Below are 25480 nucleotides of genomic sequence, written 5' to 3'. Positions count from 1 at the left end.
TCTTCCTCAGGGGTCAGTTTTGGTCTGGTGATGTCTGATGCCTTCCTTAATGACCAATGCAATGGTGTGGAGAGAGCAGTTGGGGCCAGCACCAAACTGAGGGGAGCACTGGATATGCTGGAGCACAGGACTGCCCTTCACGTAGGCCTCAGCAATCTGGAAGAATGGGCTGACAGGGACTTCATGAAGTTCAACAAAGGCAAATGTGAAGTCTGACAGAGCAACTCCGTGCAACAGGAGAGGCCGAGGCTGGCTGGCTAGGGAGCAGCTGGTCAGCAAAGCCACGGGGTGTCATGGTGGACACCGGACCTAGCATCAGGGTCAGCAGTGCCCTCTTACAGTGAAGAGGGCCAACAGCCTCTGAGGTTGTACCAGCAGGAGTGTAGACAGCAGGTCAAAGGATATTACTGCTCTCTTTTATTCAGCAGCTTTGAGGGTGGTCTTGAATACTGTGCCCAGTTTTGACTGCCCCAAGAAAAAAAATGGCAAACTGGAGTAAGTGCAGTGGAGGGCCACAAGATGGCCAGGGTTGGAGCACGTGCTTTATGAGGCGAGGTTGAGGTGCAGGGCTTGGTCAGCGTGGAAGAGGGAAGGTAAGGGGAACCCAGTCATTGTCTACCATTAGCAAATGGGGACTTGATTAGAAAAAAAGAAAGATTTCCCCTTCAGGGTGGGCGGAGCTGGACCAAGCTGCTCAGAGAGGCTGTGGGTGCCCTTTCCATGGTGATGCTCTGAACTTGACTGGACATGAACTCCAGCAACTTTCTCTGAGTGGCCCTGCTTTGAGCAGGGAGTTGAAAAAGATGGTCACCTCCAACCTAAATTATTTTGTGATTTTTTTTTTCCAAATCCTAACCAAAGTAGAAGATTGGTACCTTGTTACTAAGGACACAGAATTTTCTAACAATTGCTGTTTTAAAGTAACAACCCTTTTTCTGGCATGTAAATGAATGGTGAGATAATACAAATAAAGTAATGCCTTTCCTCCTGAAAGGTGTAAAACATTTTGATGCAACAGGCAAAGGTTAACCCAGCAGGCAGGCTGCTACTTGTCTTGAATATTGTTTGGGAGGCGGTTCTTAACCTTTTCTTATTTCTTGCCCTCCTTGGTCCTGCATCGCAGAACACTCCGGAGTTCGCATCCACCTGTGTGCTCGGGGACTGTGAGCCTGAGGGTCCGGGCACTGAGGCTGCGCAAAGCAAGGACAGAAGCAAATGTGACAAGGAGAGCAGTTACATGCTCAATGCAGAAGCACTGAGATCAGACTTTCATCAGTCGGGAATGGCAGGCCTTGATTTTGGAAAGGTATGTAAAATTTGGGGAAAGTTGTAGGAGGGTTTTTTCTTTATTTCTTTAAAAAAAAAAGGAAAAAAAACTGTGGTGACATTGAAACAGGTAACAGTAGTATAACGAACTCCATATTGGCTAGAGAAGTTACATGTGCACTAAATAGGGAATAGCTGCTTTTCAATTTGCTTGGAGTTTTTTCTTCTCCATCCCTTCATTCCTTTCTGGTGAATATTTATAATTTTTCTCCCTGTCTGATCAGTTCTGCTCTTCCCTGTGTGGTGAATCACATATGCAAAATGGGGAAAGTTTTACTTCATAAAGCACACTTCCTGTGTCCATTGGTAATGGAAATATCTTGCAAAATTTCTAGCATGTAAGACCTTTCTGTTTACAAGTTCTCACATGTACGTGATTTGTTCTTTTAAAAGATACCTTCTTGTTCGCAGTCTAGGGAGCAAATCAAAGAGAGTCTGTGGAATGACCATTTTGTAGAATATGGCAGAACAGTGTGCATGTTTCGCACAGAGAAGATCAGAAAACTTGTTGCTATGGGAATCCCTGAATCCTTAAGAGGCAAACTCTGGCTGCTCTTTTCAGGTGGGCACTCTTAGAAACTCTGGCTCTAGCCGTATCTGATTCTGAACATGGCAAGACATTTAGGCATGAAATCTCCCAATGGCAATTAAATGTCTTTTGCACGGTGCCTATCACAGTGCTTATAAAGGACAGCTGATCGGGTACTGAAATAGGTAGAGTAAGTAAGTAGCTAGGTAGATTGGTAAGAATTTTGTCTCAGGGTATGATGACACAGTGTGCAGAAAAATTTAAATAACATCTGCTTCATCTGTGTAATTTAAAATTAACGTCATGTTTTCATAAAATGATATTCTTCTTCAAGGAACAATTAGATTGTAGCATAAATATTGATTTAAGCCTACTCAAATCAAATTACTGCAAAATAATGACATCTTAAAGTCGGCGGTTCTGCTCCTGCTTCATGTTGAATGCTGGCAGGAATAATAGAACTAAAGATGGAAAAAAACAACTCATTTTGTCCATAGATCTGGCAGAGCCAGAAAGTTCCTACAATATGATCTCGAGTTTAGTCCTTAATCTGGCATATGACATGTTCAAACATTTGTAAAATGTAGTCCTTCCTGTGGGTTTTTTTCACTTTGGAGATTGTGCATGGTGCTGAGCACATCTTTCCCAGTAGGACTTTCGCCTGGGAATTTTTTCTGGTCAATGTCAGTATTAAGGTGTTTCAAATTCTGTTGCATCATATAGGCTTTGCAAATAATTGTTTGGGTTTTCAAGACATGTATTCTGCTGGGATATTATTTCTTTTAGGTCTGGAGATTATCTGAATTCATGGACCTTGGGGAAAAACATTTTTCTGGCAACCTTTTGAGCAGCAATTCTCACTACGCTGTTTGAAGTTGTCTTAATCCATCCTCCTCTTCCTCTCTTACGGCTGCCTTTAGACGCTGTGACGGATCTCGCCTCCCATCCTGGTTACTACATACATTTAGTGGAGGCCTCCATGGGCAAGTGTTGTATGGCAACGGAGGAGATCGAGCGCGACCTCCACCGCTCGCTGCCTGAACACCCGGCCTTCCAGAGCGAGACGGGGATAGCGGCGCTCAGGAGGGTGCTGACTGCGTACGCGCACAGGAACCCCAAAATTGGATACTGCCAGGTGAAAAGCTCCTAGTGGGATAATGATGCCTTTTTTTTTCCTTCTTTCTGCTTTCTCAGTTTTATTGCCCTCTTGGGAGTTTATTTAACAGTGGTTTTGATAATTAATGTCTTTTAGTTACAGAAAATGCATAACTTTGAGTATTAAATGTGGTTTACTTTGAAAAACAAGCGTGCAGATTAGTACGCTGGCCTAACAAAAGTACTCCCTCAGCATTCTGCAAACTGCATTTAGAGTTAGAGAAGGGAAAAATGTTTCTGCTGCTTCTGCTTTTTCTAAGGTGAGTTACTTGCGCAATACTTGGAGACAGTGCAAAGGGAGCTGGCCTGCATAGACAAGATTCATGTAGAGCACTGGGACAGAAGTTTAATGAAGTTCTGCACCTTTCCTCCTAAACTGATGACAAATTATGAAGTACTTTACCCAGCTGTCACCTAAATTAATATTTTTGCATTCTGTGCAGCTCTCTGAACTATGATTAAGTTCACAAAAGTTCCTGATCCCCTATCTTTTTTTGAAATACAAAAACAAGGGAGGGGGGAAAGCAGCCCCAAAACATCTTGCACTGTCAGTTACCTACTTTGCATCTGGGCAAATCCAGTACTGCGATTTTCTCAGTTGTTTCATATTGCTCTTATGAAAAGCAGCATACGTAAGCTTGAAAAACTTGTTATGCCTTTGTGTCTTTCTAGGGTTACAATTATGCATTCACTATTACCTTTCCCTTGCTGTTTTTGTCAGTTGTTTAAATCATGTTAGGCTACTTTTTAATTTTAAAATAGCTGTCGTTTATCTTTTGTCAGTAGGTTTTGCTGTTGCTAATAAATCCCAATTTTCTTCTTTGCCCTCGTAAGTCAATGAATATTTTGACCTCCGTGTTACTGTTATATGCCAAAGAGGAAGAAGCCTTCTGGCTGCTGGTTGCTGTGTGTGAGCGAATGCTGCCAGACTACTTCAACCACCGGGTGATAGGTGAGCTGATCTCTCTCCCACTCTTCTTGCTAACATGCTGCACTGGGAAGGGGCAGCTGCATGGCACTGGGACAAGTAAGTGCTCACAGTTCTTCTGAGGTCCAGAAGCCACGGGCAAAGTGGTCCATCTGCTTGCATGCTGTGCAGACGGCAGTGGTTCCAGTCTGTTATTTCTGGTTCAAAGGGTTTGAACTGCAAGATCTATAAACATATGCTCAACTTTTATAGTTTGTTATTTTCTTCCTGTTGGTCAGAAGGAGGTAGCATTTTTGCCTGTTAGGTAAAAATAGATGAGCTTGTGTGTCTTGGTTAGGAGTGTTTGATATTAGAGACTCTAGCTGTTTCGGATGGGCGTAGGAGAGATTTGCTGGGCTATTTCTGAGCTGATGTGTCTGCATTGCCTGGCCACTAGAGTAATTATAGACTCGCATCTAAAATGGCTCTTTCTAATGAGTGGTGTTACAAAGCCATATTAGATCTCTGAACATGAGATGCAGTGTTAATAAATAACCCCAGTCCCTCTGAAGTGCATGCCTTGTACTGAATGTGGCATATTTTTGCTTCTTTGCAACGCAGCTATTTTTAAGACTTGTGAAAATATTCATGTAACTTGCAACTGCCTGCCTCACGCACAGAAAGAGAGGCTGAACTGTTTGACACAATAATTGCAGGTAGGCATACAAGAAAAAAGCATTTGTTCTTTGCAGTCACTTTACTTCCTCCTCTTACAGAAATGTCTGATAGCTTTTCCCTCTTCAGTGCTAACCTTATTTTTTAGTTAGTGGTCGCCATTATGCCACTGCTGTAGCAGAGAGGGATCTGGTCTCTTGTGAGGAGGTGGGGATAGGAGGAAGGTCCTGGCAATAGTGATTCTGGGAGCTAGAGATGGTGTGGGCACTCCGGTGCTTCCCTGGGGAGCAGGAGGAGATGTCTGGGGAGATTTCTGATAGTTTTCTTGGAGGATGGGCTTTGTAATACTTCCTGGTGCTATGCCACAGCACAGTCACTGTCGTGTCACAAAACTGGCAGATATGGTAAGTTAAAGCAGAATTATTCCAAAGTAAGCTGGATGCTTAGGGTGTTTTGTGGTGTTTTGAATGTCATTGATATTTTCAGCTAGTGGATCAGGTACTGTAACTCTCCCACTTGTCAGGACTTCAGTTCTTGCCTCCAAGCATGTTTTTGAACTGCCATCTTGATGACTTACTTCCATGTTCGTGCATCGTTTTTCTTGATTTGAAAAAAAACACCACACAGCTTTATCTGTCCTTCTGCATTCCTAGATATCATCAGCCTAGGGCCTGTCTTGACTTCCTGATACCTTCAGTGCTTGCTGGGCAATTGCCTGTAAAGTAGAATTCTTTGTACCCAAATAAACTTGAATGGTCCCACATGGATGACCATATTGCTACCTTGAGTCGTACTTAACTTTGAGTTTTTTCTCTTGCCCATTACTCATTATGGCTACAGACTGTGCTGTGTGAGGGCTGATAGTCTTGGTTGTACAGCCTTTCTGTTTTCCTGTCCTCTGCACCCACACAAAAGGACAAGTAGTGCCATACCCTAAAAGAAATATTGCTGAGCAAAGGACCAGGGGGCAGCTCAGAACCTCCTATTCTTCCCCTAGTAGAACAGCAGCCGTGCAGTTTTGCAGCATGGTTGCTTTGTTGAGTAGTTATTTCTGCAGCTTTGATTTACCCTAGACCTTAGCGTGGCCAAATCAGTGCTTACTGATCTTCCCCACCCTGCCTCCTCTGGTTCCTGTTGCTTGAGTTAGTATTTTTGGCTTCACATTTCATTTAACTTTCTTTTTTTGATTTCCAACCAGCTCTTGTCTAAACTTTGTCTTGTTTTTTCCTGCATAACACTTCCAAGACCCAACTTTTCCTCTTTATCCATGCTGCCAGAAATGTTGTCCAGATTTTGATCTCTCTATAACTTCGGTAATCTCTGACCTTGGTACCCGTCACTGTGCTTTTCCTCTTCAACTGTGAGTCAGTCATTTGTACAGGCAGAACAGCTACTGAATTAATGACCTTGGTTATTCCAGCCCTCCATAGCTCAATCTTTTCTTGGACCTTTTCTTTATGACATTCCATATCATTTAATTTTTTTTTTAATGTTTGCTTTCAAAACTTAGGCAATTCAGTCCTACTCAACCTTTTTATCATGTGACCATCTCCCTGCTTCGGTTTTGCCAGCTGTGACTGTTGCCTTTTAACAAGCATTTTCATCATTTCACTGCTTGCAAATAGGCAGGATTGGTACCCATTGTCTCATACTTCAGGAATTCTCTCAGTCCTTGTCCCTTCTGCAGTGCATGCAGGAAATTATAAGCAGATAGCTGCAAGATAGACTCAAGTTTTACTTGAGTCAAGAGTGGAGGCAAGAGTCATACATACCTGTTTCTCATGTTACCAAGACATTTCCATCCTCTCCATGAACCAGCAGGCCATCTTACTCCACTTTATCTTTTAGATTGTCATCGTGTTGCTATTATGATTTTTAAAACAGTGAAAACCTCACTTCATTTCTCTGATTTGCCTTTTCAGTCTTGGGGAAGTCATTTAGTTCGCACCTTGGGTCATCATTTTTTGAATGGATACCCTGGTATTTTCCTACCTCATTATGGTTTCATGATTTAATACACTAGAGATTCAGTTGCTCAGATATCATGGTTTCTGGGAGCCTAATGAAAAGGTGGGCATAAAAGTAACTTTGAATACACCTGCTTGACTTTCATGTACAATGTCAACATTTAATTATAATGTGATATTCTGCAAAAGATCTGGTTAGCAGTGCCTATTCCCTTTAAATGTCTGCTTTTGTCAGTCTCTTCCACGCTGAGGCTGGAATGATCTTTCTATGTGTCTGCCTATCTGTCTCTAGATTCCTTCAAATACTGCTAAAACCTGCTGTAGCTTTTTTTCATCTGTTAGCTATGGCTATTAAATTGTTAAAATTAAAAAAAAATAAAAATAGTTTGTTAAAGCAAAACAAAAGCACTCCGTTGAGTAACCGCAGTCTGTTTTCTCTTCTGTTTTCTTTATCCTTCTTATTCATGATCATCTGATGTGAGGAGGCTGTCCCTTCAAAGCGTGCTTGATGTGTTTCGTAAAAGCTCTTTGCATGTCCCTGGGTACTTATTTTCGATTTGTGGTATTGAAATGTTTGTTCACTGACTGGCAGAAGCTTTTCGTGGCTTAATGTGAAAAGTTCTAAGGCAGAGAACTGTCTTACCTGTTTTTTCATGATTTGGATTCAAAACCAAAAGATGCTGGCTCTCTGCCACGGTTTGCCCAGGATCTTTTCTGCTCGTGGATAGCAGAAGTTTTGAGAGCTAGGGATATATATGTATCAGGATCAAGGCAAATGAAGTTGTCTTCCAGTATTAGCATAGCCTGTAGAATACAGACTATGAGAAAGAACAACTAACTACCTGAAATAACTTGAAAGGAATGACAGAATAATCGAAATTTTGTATTCAGGAACGTTTTAAACTTGTAGCATCTTTGGTTAAAGCTCCTGGGGTGTGTAACCTGGGGTGCGTCAGGCGCAGCATTGCTAGCTGGCTGAGGGAAGTGGTTGTCCTGCTCTGCTCTGCGGGCGAGATCTCACCTCAAGTACTGTGTGTGGTTTTGGGTGCCACAGTATAAGAAAGATATAAAACTGTTAGAGAGTGAACAAGGGAGGGCTATGAAGACGGTGAAGGGTCTGGAGGGGAAGACATACGAGGAGGGGCTGAGGGCCCTTGGTTTGTTCAGCCCAGAGCAGAGCAGGCAGAGGGGAGGCCTCATGGCGGCCTGCAGCTCCCTCACGAGGGGAGCAGAGGGGCAGGCGCTGAGCTCTGCTCTCTGGGGACAGCGACAGGACCCGAGGGAACGGCATGGAGCTGGGACAGGGGAGGGTCAGGCTGGGGGTTAGGGAAAGGTTCTGCACCCAGAGGGTGGTCGGGCACTGGGACAGGCTCCCCGGGGCAGTGGACATGGCACCGAGCCTGACGGAGTGCAAGGAGCCTTTGGACACTGCTCTCAGACACATGGTCTGGTTTTTGGGTTGTCCTGTGTGGAGCCAGGGTTTGGGCTCAATGATCCTTTTGGGTCCCTTCCAACTCAGTATTTTCTGTGATTCTTGATGTGTCAGATCTGGTTTGTAGACATAGGCTACATGAATGATATGAAACTATATCTTCCTGCATCTGCTTGAAAGTAGAAAAGCTCTGCCGAGGGATCAGGATGGGTTGGATTGATGGGCCACATCCAGCACTACGGCATTCAACAAGGTTAAATGCTGGCTGCTGTACCTGGGTCACAACAACCCCATGCAGGTGGATAGGCCTGGGGAAGAGTGACTGGAAAGTTGTTTGGCAGAGAAGGACCTTGGGGGTGCTGGTCAACAGCCGGCTGAACACGAGCCAGCACCGTGCTCGGGTGGCCAAGAAGGCCAATGGCATCTGGGCCAGCATCAGAAATGGTGTGGCCAGCAGGACGAGGGACGTGATTGTCCCTCTGTACTTGGCACTTGTGGGACTGTACCTGATCTAATAGCGGAAACAGAAGGACAGGGCCCTAATCTGCTTCCTTTGGAAAGACTGGTTGGGATGGTTAGGAAGGATGTTATCTGGGCATTGCAGAAAGCTTGTCTTATAAAAAAAAAAGTATCTTTACACTTACATATGTATAAATATTTGTGTATATTTTTGTATATAAATATATATATATATGCACATGTATATATGTGTAAATATTTTTCTTCTTAGTATACGTAGCCATCTCTTATATTTTGTTACCTGGAATGAAAGCTCTGCTGCCTGCTTGCTTGAGTACATACACTGGAGAGGAATATGTGCTGCTTTATTTTCAGTGCATAGATCCCAAGTTGAACAGTAAAATGCTTTAAGATTGCTTTTGCTATCACTTAACTATTATGTGCTCTTTTAGCCAAAAACAACAGCTGCTGCTATTACTATTTTATTGCACCCGAAAGGCACTTAGCAGAACCAACATGGTCTTCTTGCAGAAAGTTGTTTAGTAAGAATTACAAACTTAAAGGTTGGGGCTGAGATCACAGCAGGAAGATAATGGGATTTTTCATTGTAGGTGCGTGCATATCTTGTCAGTTTAAATTTCAAAGAAGCCTTGCAGTCGATAGTTGACAGTGATCATTAACTTTAAAGAATAATTTTGCCTGCAGTGGTCCTGGTTAATACTGTTTTTTATGACTTGCAGGTGCTCAGGTAGACCAGTCGGTGTTCGAAGAGCTGATAAAAGAGCAGCTTCCAGAACTGGCTGAACATATGAAGGATCTGACTACATTAGCTTCCATTTCTCTTTCGTGGTTCCTCACCCTTTTTCTGAGCATCATGCCTCTGGAAAGTGCTGTGAATGTCGTTGACTGCTTTTTCTATGATGGGATCAAAGCCATCTTCCAGCTAGGCTTGGCCATACTTGAAGCCAATGCAGTGGACTTGTGTAACAGCAAGGATGACGGGCAGGCCCTGATGATTCTGAGCAGGTACTGTCACGCATCTGGTTGCGGGAGCTTCGCTTCCCTCGCAGATCATTCTGCTGTAAAACAAAGGCATTTAGGTGCCATTGTCATAACAACTGGAGGCACAGGCAGTACCCTCCGTGTTAACTTGCTCCTGCTGCTTTCGCAGTGTCTGCCTTAAACAATGGGCTTTGTAAATTTGACAAATCCGTGTCCTGTGAAATTTCCTGGCGGTGCTGAGACATGCGTGGACTGCGTCAGCGTGCAATATATACTGTTGCTCTTAGTGTCTTCCTTAGAGTGACGAGCTTCCTGCTCCAGACTTCAAGGAGACAGTTTTCTTCCTTGGGCAGCATTTGTTCATCTGGCAGATTTGCAGTTCCTAGGATGAGTAATATTGAAGGCATTTCTGAAAAGTGTAGCAGCCTAAAAACAAATTTATTTTTTAAGTCTGACCCATAGGACTTATTTGCTTATACTGAGAAAAGTATAGTGCAGAGTAATCCGTATTGCTTGTCTTTGTTCCCTGTAGGTTTTTAGAGCACGTTAAAAATGAGGAGAGCCCTCTGCCACCTATTGGTAATCACCATGCATTTTTCAGCGATGATCAGGAAGCCACTCCGGTGACTGAAATCGCAAACCTAATTCATGATTCCTACGAGGTAAAATACAGCTTGGTGTCTACTGGTCAGTTGAGTCATAATTTTAAAAAAGAAAAAGGTTTAAATTCAACATGGATGTTTTGACAGTTAATACATATCTTTAGGGATTCCTTGAATAAGTGCTTAAATGCACAGTGTTGAGTGTAGTATAACTAGCTAAATGGACAGCTCAGAGACTGAATATGCTTTAATCCATGGGATCTTTAGGGAGTCACAACACTAAAAGTTGCATTTCCAATCTACTGGAAATACACTTTATTGGAAATACAAAGATAGTAAAATACTATAAAATAAAAACTTCTGTTCCTCTGTTCTAGAAATTTGGAGACCACTCTGTGGAACAGATAGAGCACATGCGCTACAAACACAGAATTCGTGTTCTGCAAAGCCACGAAGATACAACCAAGCAAAATGTGGTGAGTAAAATGTTGTTTAGTCTGAGGTAGTGCAACATCTCGCCTCACCCTCATTGCCATATGGCAGCCAGCTTTCATTTTTTTTAAAGGTGTCAAATCATGAAAAATGGAAGGCTCATTACTGACTCTGAAGGAAGCTCCTTTCTGGGATGCTGATGTTTTTGTTCTGCAGCCACTGTGTTATTTTCAGGGGTGGCTATAACATAAAGAACAACTGCAGGACAGTCTACCCCAATGCCAGTGGCCATAGGCAGATGCCCTGGGAAGAGAGCAAGAACAGAGCGATCCTGATGTGATGCTTCCCCGGCCTCCTGGGACCTGCAGCTTAGGGACTTCCTGTCTTAGTTTCTAATAGCCCTTGAGGGATTTCTCTTTTCATGGATTTGTCCAACCAGTGAACCTAAAGGAGGAAAAATTGAAAAGATTTTTCAATACTCCGGTTTTCAGTTGTACCACATAAGTACCGTCACTGGGAGGGTTCAGGTGCTTGTCCATGTCAGTGATGACAGTAGCAAGCATTATGACTAATGCATTTTTTTTCTTTTTTTTTTAAGCTCCGAGTTGTCATCCCAGATGTTTCAATTCTTCCCGAAGATCTAGAGGAATTGTATGACTTGTTCAAGGTTGGTGTACCTGAAAAGTAGGGGATGAAGGTAGTTGAGTGAAGCTTCTGGGTATAACCTGCAGCCTTCACTTAGTGGAGCTATCTCAGATGTTGTGTCTGGGACTTCTGGGAGAGGTCCTCTGTCTGCCCGGGTGTATTATTTGGATGAGATCTGAGGCTGGACCTTGTCGTTTCGTCTTTTCTGTGGTTGTCCAGTTGTTAAAGAGATGTATTAACGTCCTGATCATTCAAAGGAGAACTACTTCAGAATTTCTTTTCTAATTTGCTGCTAGGTAATGGTCCATGAGAAATTAGGTTCTGGTAATTTCCACATGCAGACTAGACTTAATATGTAGATATTCTCACTGGTAGCTCTGTAGTCCTGCTCTCTTAATGCTCTTTAAAGGTAAGACTCTCTGTTTTCCATGGGGAAAAAAAAAAACAAAACAGAAACTTATGTCTTCGCTGTCTGTTCCCAGTTTTCTAATAGTTTTATTTTTTTACATCAAAAGCAGTCTCTGTTTCAGTTCCTCTGTGTCAGGGTGGTATTTGAAAGAGCTGTTGTAAAAGTTATTTGGAGACAGGGACATCTAAGATTATGCAGATATACTTGATTTAGAGCTCCAGGTATGCAATTATGACCTCTAATGGACATCTCTTAGGTGTATTGTTCATCCATAAATACTAGGCACTGAGAATATTATTGTGGTATGTGCTTAGTGCCATGTAGCTTTGTGAATAAGAGCAGCTGTATCCTTGATCCATTAGTGGTTGCAAGAGGATGCTGCTGGAGCTTGCTCTGTAGTGCTTCCCTCCTGTTCCTTGCTGCTGTTTTTGATCTCCGACTTGCTTGCACTCCTTCCTGTTTCTTACTCGGTTTCTTTGTGGTTCCTTTTTTCGCTATCTCCTTTGTTCCCCTGGGGCAGTTCATTTTGTTAGGACCCTTCGTTTTGCATCAACGTGTCTCTAGGGGAAGACTAATAGGAACAGTATCCAGGCAGAGAGGTCTGGGAGAGAATAAATGAGCAGGTCAGGCATAAGTAACAGCCTAAATTTTCTATGGTCCCCTGTACCTTTGGATGGTTAGACATCGTGGGCCAGATGTGGCTAACAGAGTGTCAGCAGCAGTAAATTTCTTCCAAGAATCTGTCCAGTTTCTCTTCAAGTTGATTAATTATCCATTGGAAATGATGAGAGCCCTTGGATACCCTAATTAAAGATTCATACTTTGCTTTTCCTCACAGGAACGGTCTCAGTATCATCAGAACACCACACACAAAGAGAACTTTGAGTATTTCCAGCACACTTTGATGTGAATGCCTTTTTCTGCCAGTCGTGCTCTCTTGATACCGCAGACTGCAATTCCTCTCTCCCGCCTTTGATTTCTCCTAGAGGGAACACCTCATCAGATGTTACTGGGACGCGACGAGCCCCGTCGTCGAGCGACACGACCCCAGCAGGCCGTACGCTGAGCAGTACCGGATTGACGCCCAGCAGTTCACGAACCTTTACAAGCTCGTCTCGCCCTGGACGTGTGGGGAGCACACCGATGTCCTCGCCAAGAGGACGTTCCGGCTCCTGGATGAGAACATGGACCGTCTGATCGAGTTCAAGGGGCTCGCCAGCTGCTTAGGTATCGTTCTCACACACGGTGGAAGGTGGGCGGGGGTGGGGTGGCACGGGGTGAGACACAGATGTCACATAACTGGCACAAGAGGATGCAGACAGGTGTTTTTCTTGGATGTGTCAGTCTCCTAAGCAGTCACCTTTTTTAATATTTAGTGTTCCAATCACATGAAGTAATTAGATTTAAAAGACAACCGAAGGTCATGATTCAATATTGTATTAAAATACGTAATAGTAATTTTGTTGAAAATATTCTAGGAATTAAAATCATACGTGGAGCTGTGTGGAAAGCTAGGAAATGCTCTCTGCCAGATTGCTGCATTCGGTATACCTTTGAAATTGCAGTATACTATCTGTAATTGCTTCCTCAAGACTTACTTTATTCTTATATAAGATTATATAAGATTGCTGCTTGCCTCATGTTAACAATAAGCAGAACAAATAAAATCTGACCAGAAAGGACTGAGCGTGGTGCTTGAGGCCACCGGCTGTGCTAATGAGATGAGGCTTTCCATCCCAAAATCTGGCTGAAGAATAGTGCTGCATCTCAACTGTTGCCTGACCCCAACTGAAAAAAATGATTCAATAGTCAAGAGCTTCAATAAATTGAGTAAATCCATATTCTTGCCACTTAAGCTATTTTTTTTTGATGTTAACCAAACCAACCTATATTGTATTATGTGATTTTAGTTCTCATATTCTTTCAATTAAAAAAAAGTTTTCACAGTTTTTCAGTCCCTTTGAAAGTTTAGAATCTCATTTCTCCTGGTCACTGAAAATATTAGCTATATTCTACGTGAAGCAGTTATCTCTTCGGGGCTTTTTCTATATAGATCAGCAGTAAGGGCCAAAGGGGAGAAACACTGAGAATCTGATGGCCCCCAAGGAAACGAGTTTTCTGTCTCTCCCCTTTCATGTTCCTGTTTATCTGTGGCAACAAACAGTCTTTGTTAGATTCCCTACCGTTCTCCTTGATATTTTTAAACGATGATGAAGTCGCACAGGGTTCGGTACTCCCAGTCTATCTTACAAGAACAAAGAACAAAACAGATGGCTGTCACCTGCTGTTCCTCATTAACAGGCACAACTTAAAATATTTCAAAGTAATATACTGGCCATATGTTTTCTTACATTGTCCGTGCAAACAATTATCTTTTGTGCATAGAGATGGCTGATTTATTTTAAGCTGTGAAAATAAATGCTCTAGTCCACTTCCTTATTGTTCTTTTTTTTTTTCTTCTTCTTTTTTTTCTTGCAGATGTCATGTATAATGGAGAAATGAATGAGAAGATAAAGTTACTATACAAGCTCCATATCCCGCCTGGTAAGAAATTTGAAAGGGAATGAATACCTCAGTTTCCTCCAAAAACTCTTGCTTAAAGCTTTTGGGAATAGGCTGCTTAACGAAGAACCCTGTTCTGCTTCCTTCAGCTGGGAGTATGTGTAGGATTTGCATTTGTAATTATGCTTGCTGCATTTCAAAAACGACTTCAGTTAAAACCTTTTTGAGTGAAATTTATAGGTACACAGTGTTAAGGCTCACATCTGCTGCCTCCTGAGATATTCTGTAGCCAATTCTATGGTTATTTCGAGGCAAAATATGAACTGGGATAAATTTTTGGATGGCTGTACTCAATTTACAATAGAAATGTCCGTATCACATCCTGATCCACTTTTGATTAGGTGACAAAACTTTGTGGTACTTTCTCTGTGCAAAGTTTTAAATTAAATATGCCATTCTTGGCAAATGTCATATGCTCTCCCCGCAGCACCAGCCTTACCTACATTAAGATAATTTTACATTATGATTTAATGAAGTAACTGATTAAGAACATCTTTGCCCTATTATTTAGCTTTCTTCAAGTATGTGAATGTTAAAAGCATAAATAGCCATTGTGCAGCATTTGAAGGACTAATCATTACACTTCTCAATTTCTGGCTAGCTCTCACAGAAAATGAAAGAGACAGCCAGTCACCACTGAAGAATCCTTTGCTGTCAACTTCAAGACCACTAGTCATTGGAAAAGCAAACGGTACGTCGGAAATCGTTCTCTAACCCGTGTGCATAATGAGATAACCAACTGTCCATTTGGTAACCCTGCTCCATTATCTTCGCTCTCTGGTTTTTATTTTGAAATGTTGATTTACTGCAACGACTTGAAAACTAGTTCTCCTTTTTCTGTCTACTCCGTAAAAGGTGATGCAGTAGATTACCAAAAGCAGTTGAAACAGATGCTGAAGGATCTCGCCAAAGAAAAGGATACTAAAACTGAAAAAGAATTGCCAAAAATGAGCCAGGTATGTATACTAGAGGCTGTGGGTCTGCTTTTAAAGAAGCGGAGAGCATTCACAAATGAACTAAATACAGCAGTTGAACTCATCCTGATGAAGTGTAACTTAAGCCCAAGTTTAGATTCAGTCCTTTAGATATCTAGGATTTGCTTACTCTGATCCAGGGAGAAGGCATCTCATTAAAAAACTCAGCCACCTTCCCAGCAGCTTCCTCTCCTCAGGCTGCCTGGTGAATAGAAGCGTTTCAGACTCACCCTCACCTGCAGTGTAGCGGGCTGGAAAAAAAGCCCTCCTCAATCCCCAGGAATTCCTGAGCATGCGTACTGCTGTTGTGTTCTTCCTCACCTCCTCCCTACCAAACGGGGTAACCTAGTTGATTCATCACCAGCTGAGACTTGCCAAACGTCAGGTGCTGGTATATGGAAGTCTACTGGAGGAAGGGGGTCCTCTGTTAGGAAAACACGTGTCTGGCCATATAAAGATGAGAACATACCTGGAGTCCCTTCTGTGATGGCGTTGCTAAACAGTTTTAAATGGGTGGCATGTACTCGGCCTTTCATGAGCTCAGCAGGACCCCCTCATCTCGCACGAAGGCATCATTTGATTGAACTTCCTGAGGGCTCTTCCAGCTTGAATTAACCTATTTTTGTGTGAAACTTCCGGGCTGACAGATAGCCTAACAGGGTATTAAAAGATCAGCTCGTGGCCTGATAAGCATCTGTGATGTGTGAGCAGGGGAAGGAGCCTGCATTTTATTATTAGAAGAAAAAAAAAAAAGAGCTGGTTAGAGATGGAGAGAAATAGCAGAAGGGAAGTTGCTTGCAGGCCTACAGGTGGCTACTTCGGTTGTGATCCTGTGTAACAACCACTGTTTTTCCACCAGTTTGCATCCCCTCATTTGCCTTTGATCATTTGTGACGTCCTTATTGCCTGTTCTGATCGAGGGAGCACAATACTTTCCTGTTCTGGTCCCCCTTTTGATTTGCAGTACAGATCTTTCCTAGCATCAGTGGAAACTGAAATCCCTTTGCTAGCAATTTTTTTAAAGCAAGCAGAAGTTAAAAACGAGCAAGTCCGCACAGAGTATTCTGGATTCCTTTGCAGTACCGTGCCCTCTCCTGCCTCCTACGGTCACCCGCAGCGTGGCTGCTCAGCAGTTTTGATTCTAGCTTCTCATCCTTTACAGAGGGAATTCATTCAGTTCTGCAAAACCCTGTACAGCATGTTCCACGAAGATCCAGAGGAGAACGACTTATATCAAGCCATTGCCACCGTGACCACACTGTTACTGCAGATTGGCGAAGTAGGACAAAGGAGCATCAGCCTGGGGAGCGGATCGGATGAGTTCACTGAGGACCTGCAGCCTGAGGCCGCTGCCGCAGATCAGGACGCCGTGTTTACTGACACTGCGAAGACCCCTCACAAAGACTCTCAATCGTCACCGGTAACCGAAGGGGACTGGACTGTTTCTTTTGAACATATTTTAGCGTCCCTCTTGACCGAACAGTCGTTAGTTAATTTCTTTGAAAAGCCCTTAGAACTGAAACCAAAACTTGAGAACGCAAAACTACACCAATACAGTCTCAAAACAAGCGGCATGAGCTGCCAGTCACGGGGCGAACAGACAAAACTAAGCACACAGTAGCAGCAAACCTGTCAAAAAACCGAAATGCACTGACATTATGCCAAAGCACATACTGTAAAAGGCTTTCAGTTAGCAGTGGACTTTTGATAAACAATTTGTTGGTCTGTGGTTTTCAGTTTAATAGCTTTAAAAGCTAAAGAGTGTACAAGTTGTTTTGTGCCATTGATTTAATTATGTTCTTGTTTTGAATGTAAAAGGAAACATCTGTCTACAGCATGAAGACACTGAAGTCCTCTTCCGTACTGGGAGTACAGCAGAGGCTGGCTCATCATCCTTTTTTTTTTTTTTTTTTAAAAAGAAAAAAAACAGGGGAAAAAATTCTCAGCTACCGTCTGCAGTTTGTTTGGGTTGCCTTTTTTGCACTAATACTGAAAACCGTTTCAATGCTGGTAATTGAAACTATTTTAATATATTTGAGTCTATTCCAATTTGTATGTCTTGCTGACATGTTAAGTGTACATGGACTGTGCTTCTGATGTTGGTCTGTGAAAACATGCACTTTTCAATAAACCCTTTTTGTACTAGACTTGCATTGGCAGTACTTCTTGATTTACGGCAGGTGAGTGCCTTCAGTCCCTCTCCATTAAACGAGTTCCCCGAGGTTGCGTTTGCATTTAGTGGACTGGTCAGAACCCCGTGGTTCAGTGTGGTGCAGCCGTGTTTGGGAGAAGCCTCCTGTTCTCTCTAGAAGATCAGCAGGGGACCAGCCACAGACTTCATCCTGAGAGGTTACATACACAAAGTACTCTTAAAATACCAGTGTGATGGCTCTTTATTCCCCCAGGAACAAAACACTAGGACTCTGCCACCCACACATTTATCTTCCATATTACATTCACACGTTGAATTCTAGTGTTATTAAAAAAAAATAGAATCACACCATTACGTACATGCCCCAGTGAAGTAAGGTGTTTGAAGAGCCTGACACCTGTTCAATTCAACGCTTTATCAATGACAGCTTGAAGAGACCAGACAACACACAAAAAAGACTTAAACTTTCTTTTTATCGTTTTATTGTAACTAAAATGAGTTTAATTTTCATCCACGTTGACTGTCTGTAGGCCTGCAGAACAAGAAATTGTATCATTATTTATTCCCAGGACAATTCCCTTTATGTATATGCAAGTCTTCCCAAGAGAAGTCTCCCTACAGTTTCAAAGCTAGTTTGCTGATCTACTTCTGGAAAAACAAACTGCACAGGCACAAATGAAAGTTTCATCTTAAATTATTTTGCAAACAGGATACTTTTCAGCTGACAAGCAGAAAGGCTCAACCAGCTTGAGCTTTCAACATCAGGTGTGCTTCACATAGGAAAACACAAACCTTAAACCACTCTAACAGCTACGGTCAGTGTTTTTTATTCTCTCAAAATTTACGCGTTTCTATTATTTCACTAAATTCTCTATTTGGGTTTTAATGCTGATCAGGCTAGCTAGCAGTCCTGTTCTCTATAGCAGAGCAAGTTAAGCCAGCTGTTTGGCCCCTTCTGCACGCTTTTCATCCCAGTTCTGTACTACAGGAGGAGCTGTCCCACTCCACTAGCTGCTCACTACAACACGGTGCGGAGAAAGAGACAGCACGCAGCGTTACCTTTGAATGTTGTGACTGGTACGTAGGTAACCAGTGTGTACAGCTTGTTCGGGGAATCTTCATCCTCATTGCGTTTTCTGGACAAACGCACACGGATGCGGTAAGGAACGTTCCTAAAACAAAGATGACGTTAGTTTTCAATAAATTACGTACTGATTTTTTTTTAGTTAATAGGGAAGAAAAAAGGACTTTGCTCCACGGCTACAAACTTCCCTGATTTCTTAAGCTTCACTTATTTGTGAAAAGACAACGATGAGTCAATTCTGTTTCTGTCTCAGCACCATAACAAGAATGAAAGCCTGTGCCTTGCAGTTTGAACTGCTTGCCTCAGAGCAGCTTTCTTCTTTATTTTCAAGCGAGCAGGTAAGAGTTAACCGGGCCTTGAGTTAGATGAATCCACAATATAGTGGGTGCGTGGAGTCAGGAGTGCACCATCAGTCTACCACTGATCCAGGAGATACACCGTGAAGATGATCGTGGAGCACAGCATGAGTGATCAGCAAGAAGCCGTTACTAACAAGCATGTGTTGGCTGAACAGAACAGCTCAGTTGGAAGGGACCTTCAGAGACCACCGAGTCCAACTACCCGACCACTTCAGGGCTGGAGGGCGTCATCCGAATGCCTCTTGAACTCTGACAGGCATGGGGCATCAACCACCTCTCTAGGAAGCCCATTCCACTGTTTGAGCACGCTCACAGGAAAGAAATTCCCCTAATGCCCAGCCTGACCCCCCCAGCACAGCTCTGTGCCGTTCCCGTGTGTCCTGGGAGCAGAGACCGGCACCTCCCTCTGCGCTTCCCCTCCTCAGGACGCTGCAGAGAGCACTGAGGTCGCCTCTCGGCCTCCCTTCTCCAGGCTGGACAGCCCAGGTGTCCTCAGCCTCCTCACAGCACATGCCTTCCAGCCCTTCTACCCGCTTTGCTGCCCTCCACTTCCACGTACCTCAGTGTCCTTTTTATATTGTGGAGCCCAGAACTGCACACAACGCTCAAGGTGAGGCTGCACCAACACTAAATCCAGTAGGAGAACCACCTCTTTTGACCAGCTGGCTGTGCTGTGTTTAATGCACCCCAAAATGGGGTTTGCCCTCTGGCTGCCAGCTCGTGCTGAGCCTGCTGCCACCAGCACCCCCAGGGCCCTCTCTGAGGAGCTGCTCCCCAGCCACTCGGCTCCTGTCTGTGCCTGTGCCCGGCATTCTTTGCTGAACAGAGAATAGGGAGGGGAAAAAATAACCCCACAACTATCCTGAAAGCCTGTGTGCCCTGTCAAGAGTCAGAGTACTGCCCAGCCTGTATGCCAGAAGTCAGGGTGCAATTTTAGTAAACATTACAGCTCAACCAAGATCTTACTTACGGGCATACAATTGATCAACATTTCTTCCTCACAACAGCTACGGAACCACAACTGAATTGCTGAGATGGTTTTGTGACACTAAGTCACAGCCTCACGTCCTCCCCTAATACTGCACAAAACATGACGCCGAGGGCAGGCACCAAGTAATTTGTCTGCACCGTTTCTAGAGTAACCTCCTACCTCAGATGAGCTCAGGGCTTTGGACTAGGCTTGCTCTGAGTACTTCACACAACTTGAGAAGGAAATTGCTCCTTGCTGTACCTTCTCGGAGCACGCTTACTAAATCAGATCTAGCACAGAGCGTTCTTATCCATACATTAAGACCCAGGAACTTGCTTCAATTCACCCCCTTCTGAAGTCGAAAGCATTTCTCACAACTTCGCTTGGATCCCGGACCGCCACGCTGGCTGACACTGTGATTTTGGCCTCTCCTGACCCTCCCAGAGGAAGATGTCCTGCTTCGCATACCTTAGCGACTCCAGACGAGTGAAAATTGCAGTTCAACTCACAGTGGGAAGACAGGTGTGGTGACTTCCTGCTCCACAGAAGGCGCTCCCACAAGTTAGTGCAAAGAAGCCCTAGTTAGCTGCCTCACTGCTGAGCTCTGAGTACGCTGTCACCTGGCTCAACTGCGACTTCTCTGCGCACGAACCACAACAGCTTCACAGCAAGGACAGAGAACAGCAACCCGACTTGGGCCCGTCTTCCCGCTCTGTTTTTGCGAGAAAGGTTGGCCAAGGCGCACAGCCCCAGATAAGGACTGTGCATATGGCACAGGCTAGACCTAGGCATCTGGTTCCTACAACACGTGGTTTAAAACGAGGGCCTGTGGGTGCTCAGTTCATCACTTACAGTAGGAATCCCTGTCACGTAACTTTGTATTATGGCGTAAGAGGTCCCACTCCTCCCGCTCTTTTCATAAAACCCTTTGGGCCACCTTAACACGTCACGTCAACTCCCAAATCTGCTGCCTCTGTGGCAGCAAATCAACCACAGCTGTACTATTTTGGTCCCCAAGCACCTTACCACTTGTGCTTTCAAAACAAGGTTAACGGCCCTATTTAACACACACCTCGTTATTTCCCTGCACAGCACCTGCCAACTCACCGCGCTTCCAAACCTAACTCTGTTCGGGCGCCTCACAGGTCCCAGGTACCCGGCCTGGGACTGCAGCTATCACCGAATTTCTAAAACCTGCCTGCTGCAATTATCCCAGTTGGATTGGGATACTGCAGTACTACAATACCCCCAATCCCTTTTTTTTTTTTTTGGTGCAAAACCCACATTCCTTCTCCCTTTGGTTTCTTACTAGAAGCAGAGTGAACGTCTTTCAACTCCAGACCTTACTGAAGCTTTGCTACAAGGTCACTGAGGGAGCTGACCAGAACGCGGAGGTGACTAAAAGCTTAGCTTAGCACACACCCTGTAAGAAAGGAAGCGTTTGCAAAGAAAACGCACGCACAGCAAGAAGGCTACAGATTTGTCCACCCCTTAAAGTCCTCCCTCACCCGAGGCAGAAAGCCGCCGAGACGTACCTTATTCCTTTAGCCCAGACTGCCTTATTCAACCTGGTGTCGATGCGAACGTCAGGAGTACCCATTTCTTTCATTGCAAATTTGCGGATTTCCTTGAGAGCACGCGGTGCTCGCTTCTTGAAACCCCTAGGGCAAACAGGAGAGCCATTTATTGAACTTCAGGGATCTGTCAGCACTGGACATTCGTTGCAGCAGTCAAACAGTGATGTTCTCTGAACATACGATACAAGTCATTTTGTTCAGCAACCTCGGCTGCATCACGGCGTGACCAGACCTTTAGGTAGCTGCTCACCTCCAGGCCTATGCCTAACAGAAGCCACACACATCTACACAGAATGAGCTCAGTAAAATTTTGCAGCTGCAAGACCACCCAGATCTTAAGTCTCATTTCTAATATGTTCACACTATCGCTTCTTGCACAACCACTGAAGAGATCAGAGCTTTCACAGAGACCTAACTAAAAGGCCTAGAAAAAAAAGCAGCACGGCAATGCTCACACAAACTCGAAGTAACTTTATCAGCACAGAAATAAACAGCACAAAATAAAACCGACGCTATTCCCGGGAACAGCTTCTGTTAAATGGGATTTGATGTTTCTTTTCCTTCACGTAAGGACCGCACCAGAAGCCCCACCAGAACTGTATCACAACCACGGCTCGTCTCGTGCACATTGTAACTGCCACATTCTGCGAGACTGTCAGTGACGGGGAAGGTTAGAGCTGCGCTGCGACTGTTTTGCTGTACACACCCCCGCTGGGACACACGACTAGGGACAACGGGGCCTCAGGCCCCACAGTGGGCTACACTCAGCATTACTTAGAAACAACTCTTGGTATTTACTTGATATTAACCAGGGCTGGGTAATTACACGCGAGATATGGATTACACATAAAAAGTATTCCACCCCTCAGTATCTCATGCTTCCCCAACACAGGAGGGCCTGAGAACAGGAACATCAGCATTAAGATAAGCATGATGAGCAGTCAGGGTGCCGCTGCCTCCCATCCTCACCCACGGTTTTATAACTGTCCACTGTCTCACTTCTCTCCTGCTCCAAGTTAATTTCAGCAATTTCAAACTGGTTTGACTTGGGTATAGTTTTCTTCCACGTGACTTTACCATACACGCGTTAAGAGAATCAAAGGGCAAGGCAGTTTCTCACAACTCCTCTCAAGCACTGTGCTGCTGCTACGTGGCTGTACAAGACTCAGCGTGTTGTCAGGGTCAGTTACTCTCACCTACACAAACGCACACAAAACCCAGCAAGTATTGTTCACCTCAAATCATACCCCAATTTACAACTCACACAACCCAGAGCTAAGCGCAAATCCAATTATTTGATTACAACAGTATTTAATTTCTAGAACTTACTATAATGGGCTAAATTTTAAACTTCAGCTGGGAAAGGATGACAACTTGGGCGCAGAAATAAATAGCTCTACCTGCAAATTAAGGCCAGGAAATCCAGTCCTCTGCAGTCTAAAACCCACCGAACCCAGTCCCAAGCGCCACTTTATTTCATGGATAAAACCCAAGAACTTACACGCCATGGATCCGCTTGTGAATGTTGATGGTGTACTCCCTGGTTACCACCTCGTTGATGGCAGACCGTCCCTTCTTCTTCTCGCCACCTTTCTTCGCAGGAGCCATTTCAGCAACGCTGAAAAGCAGCCGCGCAGAAACACGTCAAACACGCCACGATCCCTCCCACGCTCCCCTGCTCCTTGCTGTCACACAGCTCCCACACTCGTTAATTAACCCGGATGGGGTCGCAGAGTTTCATCGCGTTCACAGTTTAAGCAGCACCTCCCCAGCCCCACAGCCCATTTCCTATCTCCGTGACAGGCCTGCGACCCCCCCCCCCCCCGAGTTTCCCCAGCCCCTTCCCGGCGCCCTGAGCCCCCCCCCCCCCCCCATCTTCCTGCCCCAGCCTTCCCAAACCCTTCAGGCTGCCCGCCAGGACACGCCGGTGCCCGGGAACCCCCTCAGATCCCGCCGCCTCCCCCCGCACCCGGCGGGGCTCCCTCAGCCCGGCGCTAGGCCGCACCCCCCCCCCAGCTCCCCGCAGGCCCGATGCGGGCGGCCCCCGCCTCCCCGCCGGGACCCCCGGCCCGCCCCGCGCCCAGGGCCGCCTCCGGCACCGTCCCGGCCCTGGGGCTGCCCCCGCGGCGGGCGGACGGCGGCGGATGGCGGCGGATGGCGGCGGGCGGCCCCGCGGCGCCGCTTACCCTGCCCGGGCGCGGGCCGGAAAGGATGGCGCGGGGCAGCCTGGGAGCCACGGGCACTTCCGGGTGGCGGCAGGCGCTCACTGCGCATGCGCTAAAGGAAGGGCGGGAGGGGGGGTGCGGGGGCGCGCCTTGGGGAGCGGGGGCGCGCGTGGCGCCGCGGGGGCGCGCAGAGTGGCGCGGCCCTTGGTGCCCTGTGAGGCGCCTCAGGGCGCCTGCCCGGCTCCTGCCGCCTGCGGGTTCCTCTGGCAGGGGCCGGGGCTGTGCTGTGGTGTGATAAAGGAGGTGACAGGGCAGCCCTGGGTGCGAAACTGCGCTGACAGGCTGTGTGCACGCTGTGGGGAGCCAGCGCAGTCACCCAAACCTGGAATAAGTGTGCAGAGAAGTGAGGCAGAGCACGAAAAACTCGATACTGAGCTAAATCTGCCCTCACAAGTGCACCAAATCCTTACACACAACATACTAAAACGTGGTATCGGAAGACACCCCCCCCCCCCCCCCCCCATATTTACAGCTTCTCCCTCATAACTACTTACAGCACCACTGGCTTTAGAAAAGTGTTTGCCCCAAGGCTAAGCTTGTTTTGGACATAGCCACTGAAAATCAGGAGAGATGCAGGTGTATCACAAGCATCCCCGGGAATAAAACGATTTCTCCAAGGAGGTTTCTCTTCCTGTGGCCTCCGTCATTTCTTCTCAGAAAGAGCAGTCAGGCACTGGGGCGGGTTGCCCAGGGAGGTGGTGGCGTCACCGTCCCTGGGGGTGTTCGAGGAAAGGTTGGACGTGGTGCTTAGGGACATGGTTCAGTGGGTGACATTGGTGGCAGGGGGATGGCTGGACCAGGTGATCTTGGAGGGCTTTTCCAACCCTAATGATTCCACGATCATAGTAATGGAGACCCACAAAGTGCTACTGCCATGGGTATTTCTTCTCAGGTGCTCGGGTGCCTTCGTCATCTCTTGCCTGCATGAACAAATGGACAGATTTCCCTTCCCCTTTCCTGAACTAAGTCTGTACAGAAGTGGACAGCATTTGTGAAATTAGCCTTTACTAAGCTGATGTGTCTGTGCTAAGGTTTGCCTATAGTTAATGGAAGAGAGAATTTGCTTGAGACATCAAGTGAGAGCACCTTAGGGTTTAGCTCTTTAATCTTCATCTGGAGGGGTCACTCTTGCCTCACCGAATGTAAGAACTTAAAGACAAGCCTGCTAACTCAGGTATCTAAGACAGCTGCCTAAAGCTACTGGCAGAAACACTTTCTTAGAGACCAGATACTCGATCCCCTCATTTTCCTTCAATAAAATACAAGGACTGTATGGACTGAAATACCTGTGTACCAATCAGTGTTACCAGTCAGTCTTACTGTGAAAGCAGCAGGGTCATTTTACCAGCAGGTTTTCTCTGGGAGATTTTTAGCTTTTTTTTTTTAGATTTTTTTTCAGAACTCAGTTTTCTGAAGTGAACCTTTTTTATTTTTCTGAATGTTTACTTCCATCATTTCCAGCTCCCAGCCCAATTATCTCCATTGTTCCTCTATGGCATGGAAACCAGCCCTGTGACATGATCCTTGGTACAGAAGTGTGAGAAGGACAGTACGGTTTGCACTCTCTTCAAGGTTAGGATGTCTCAGGCAGCTGCAGGATGCCCTGAGGGGCTTCTGGAAGCCATCCCTTCAATCTTGCTGTGACGGATGAACACGATACCCGGTTATCCACCTTGTTCTCTGTTGGATGTTGCTGCTTCTGCCAGAAAGTCAGCAGAGGGAAAGCAGACCTGTACATTGGCTGCTCCGTTTAGTTGCAGTCAGTTTGAATTTAACGTGAAAAAGTGTCTGCACAAAATGCCAAAGTGGGAACTTGGCTCTCTGTGGTGGGGGCATGTTAGCAAATCCAGCACAGGAGTATCAGAAAACTCAGGACAGCGATGTCTTTAAATTGTGAAGCTGCTGCTTCGTGAACACAGGTCAAAGCCCTGGTATACGCTGGGTCAAACCACTCTAAACCGTCTGTTGTGCCCTATATTTGTCCCAGTCCAAACCTGGCTAGTTGGAAGTACAGAGCTGCCTAAGACCACCAGAGTT

At 45.3% G+C, this 25480-nt stretch overlaps 2 protein-coding genes across 3 annotated transcripts in view; one reads left to right on the top strand and one right to left on the bottom strand.

Annotated features, from left to right (window-relative positions):
* TBC1D8 (TBC1 domain family member 8) overlaps window positions 1–17544 on the top strand; it is a 48775-nt gene extending 31231 nt beyond the window's left edge. For both annotated transcript variants that reach the window (XM_035557996.2, XM_050716494.1), the window contains exons 8-20: window positions 1124–1306; window positions 1738–1888; window positions 2776–2990; window positions 3845–3962; window positions 9191–9476; window positions 9985–10114; window positions 10432–10530; window positions 11085–11153; window positions 12527–12767; window positions 14019–14084; window positions 14704–14793; window positions 14958–15058; window positions 16239–17544. In XM_035557996.2, coding sequence (XP_035413889.1) covers window positions 1124–1306; window positions 1738–1888; window positions 2776–2990; window positions 3845–3962; window positions 9191–9476; window positions 9985–10114; window positions 10432–10530; window positions 11085–11153; window positions 12527–12767; window positions 14019–14084; window positions 14704–14793; window positions 14958–15058; window positions 16239–16697 — 2208 coding nt within the window. In that variant the 3' untranslated portion in view covers window positions 16698–17544. The remainder of the gene's footprint in view (window positions 1–1123; window positions 1307–1737; window positions 1889–2775; window positions 2991–3844; window positions 3963–9190; window positions 9477–9984; window positions 10115–10431; window positions 10531–11084; window positions 11154–12526; window positions 12768–14018; window positions 14085–14703; window positions 14794–14957; window positions 15059–16238) is intronic.
* A 143-nt stretch (window positions 17545–17687) lies between these two features.
* RPL31 (ribosomal protein L31) lies at window positions 17688–23511 on the bottom strand. Its single transcript, XM_035557997.2, has 5 exons — window positions 23405–23511; window positions 22720–22836; window positions 21177–21302; window positions 18288–18400; window positions 17688–17760 (listed from the first exon to the last, which is right to left on the bottom strand). Exons 2-5 carry the CDS (start codon window positions 22824–22826, stop codon window positions 17729–17731), a joined length of 378 nt encoding a protein of 125 aa, XP_035413890.1. The 5' UTR covers window positions 22827–22836; window positions 23405–23511; the 3' UTR covers window positions 17688–17728.
* Window positions 23512–25480: the final 1969 nt, after the last annotated feature.

The sequence above is a fragment of the Cygnus atratus genome, chromosome 1 (assembly GCF_013377495.2).
Source record: "Cygnus atratus isolate AKBS03 ecotype Queensland, Australia chromosome 1, CAtr_DNAZoo_HiC_assembly, whole genome shotgun sequence".
Classification (NCBI taxonomy): Eukaryota; Metazoa; Chordata; class Aves; order Anseriformes; family Anatidae; genus Cygnus; species Cygnus atratus.
Note: the sequence above shows the minus strand (reverse complement) of the source record. Positions and strands in the feature narration are given on the sequence as shown.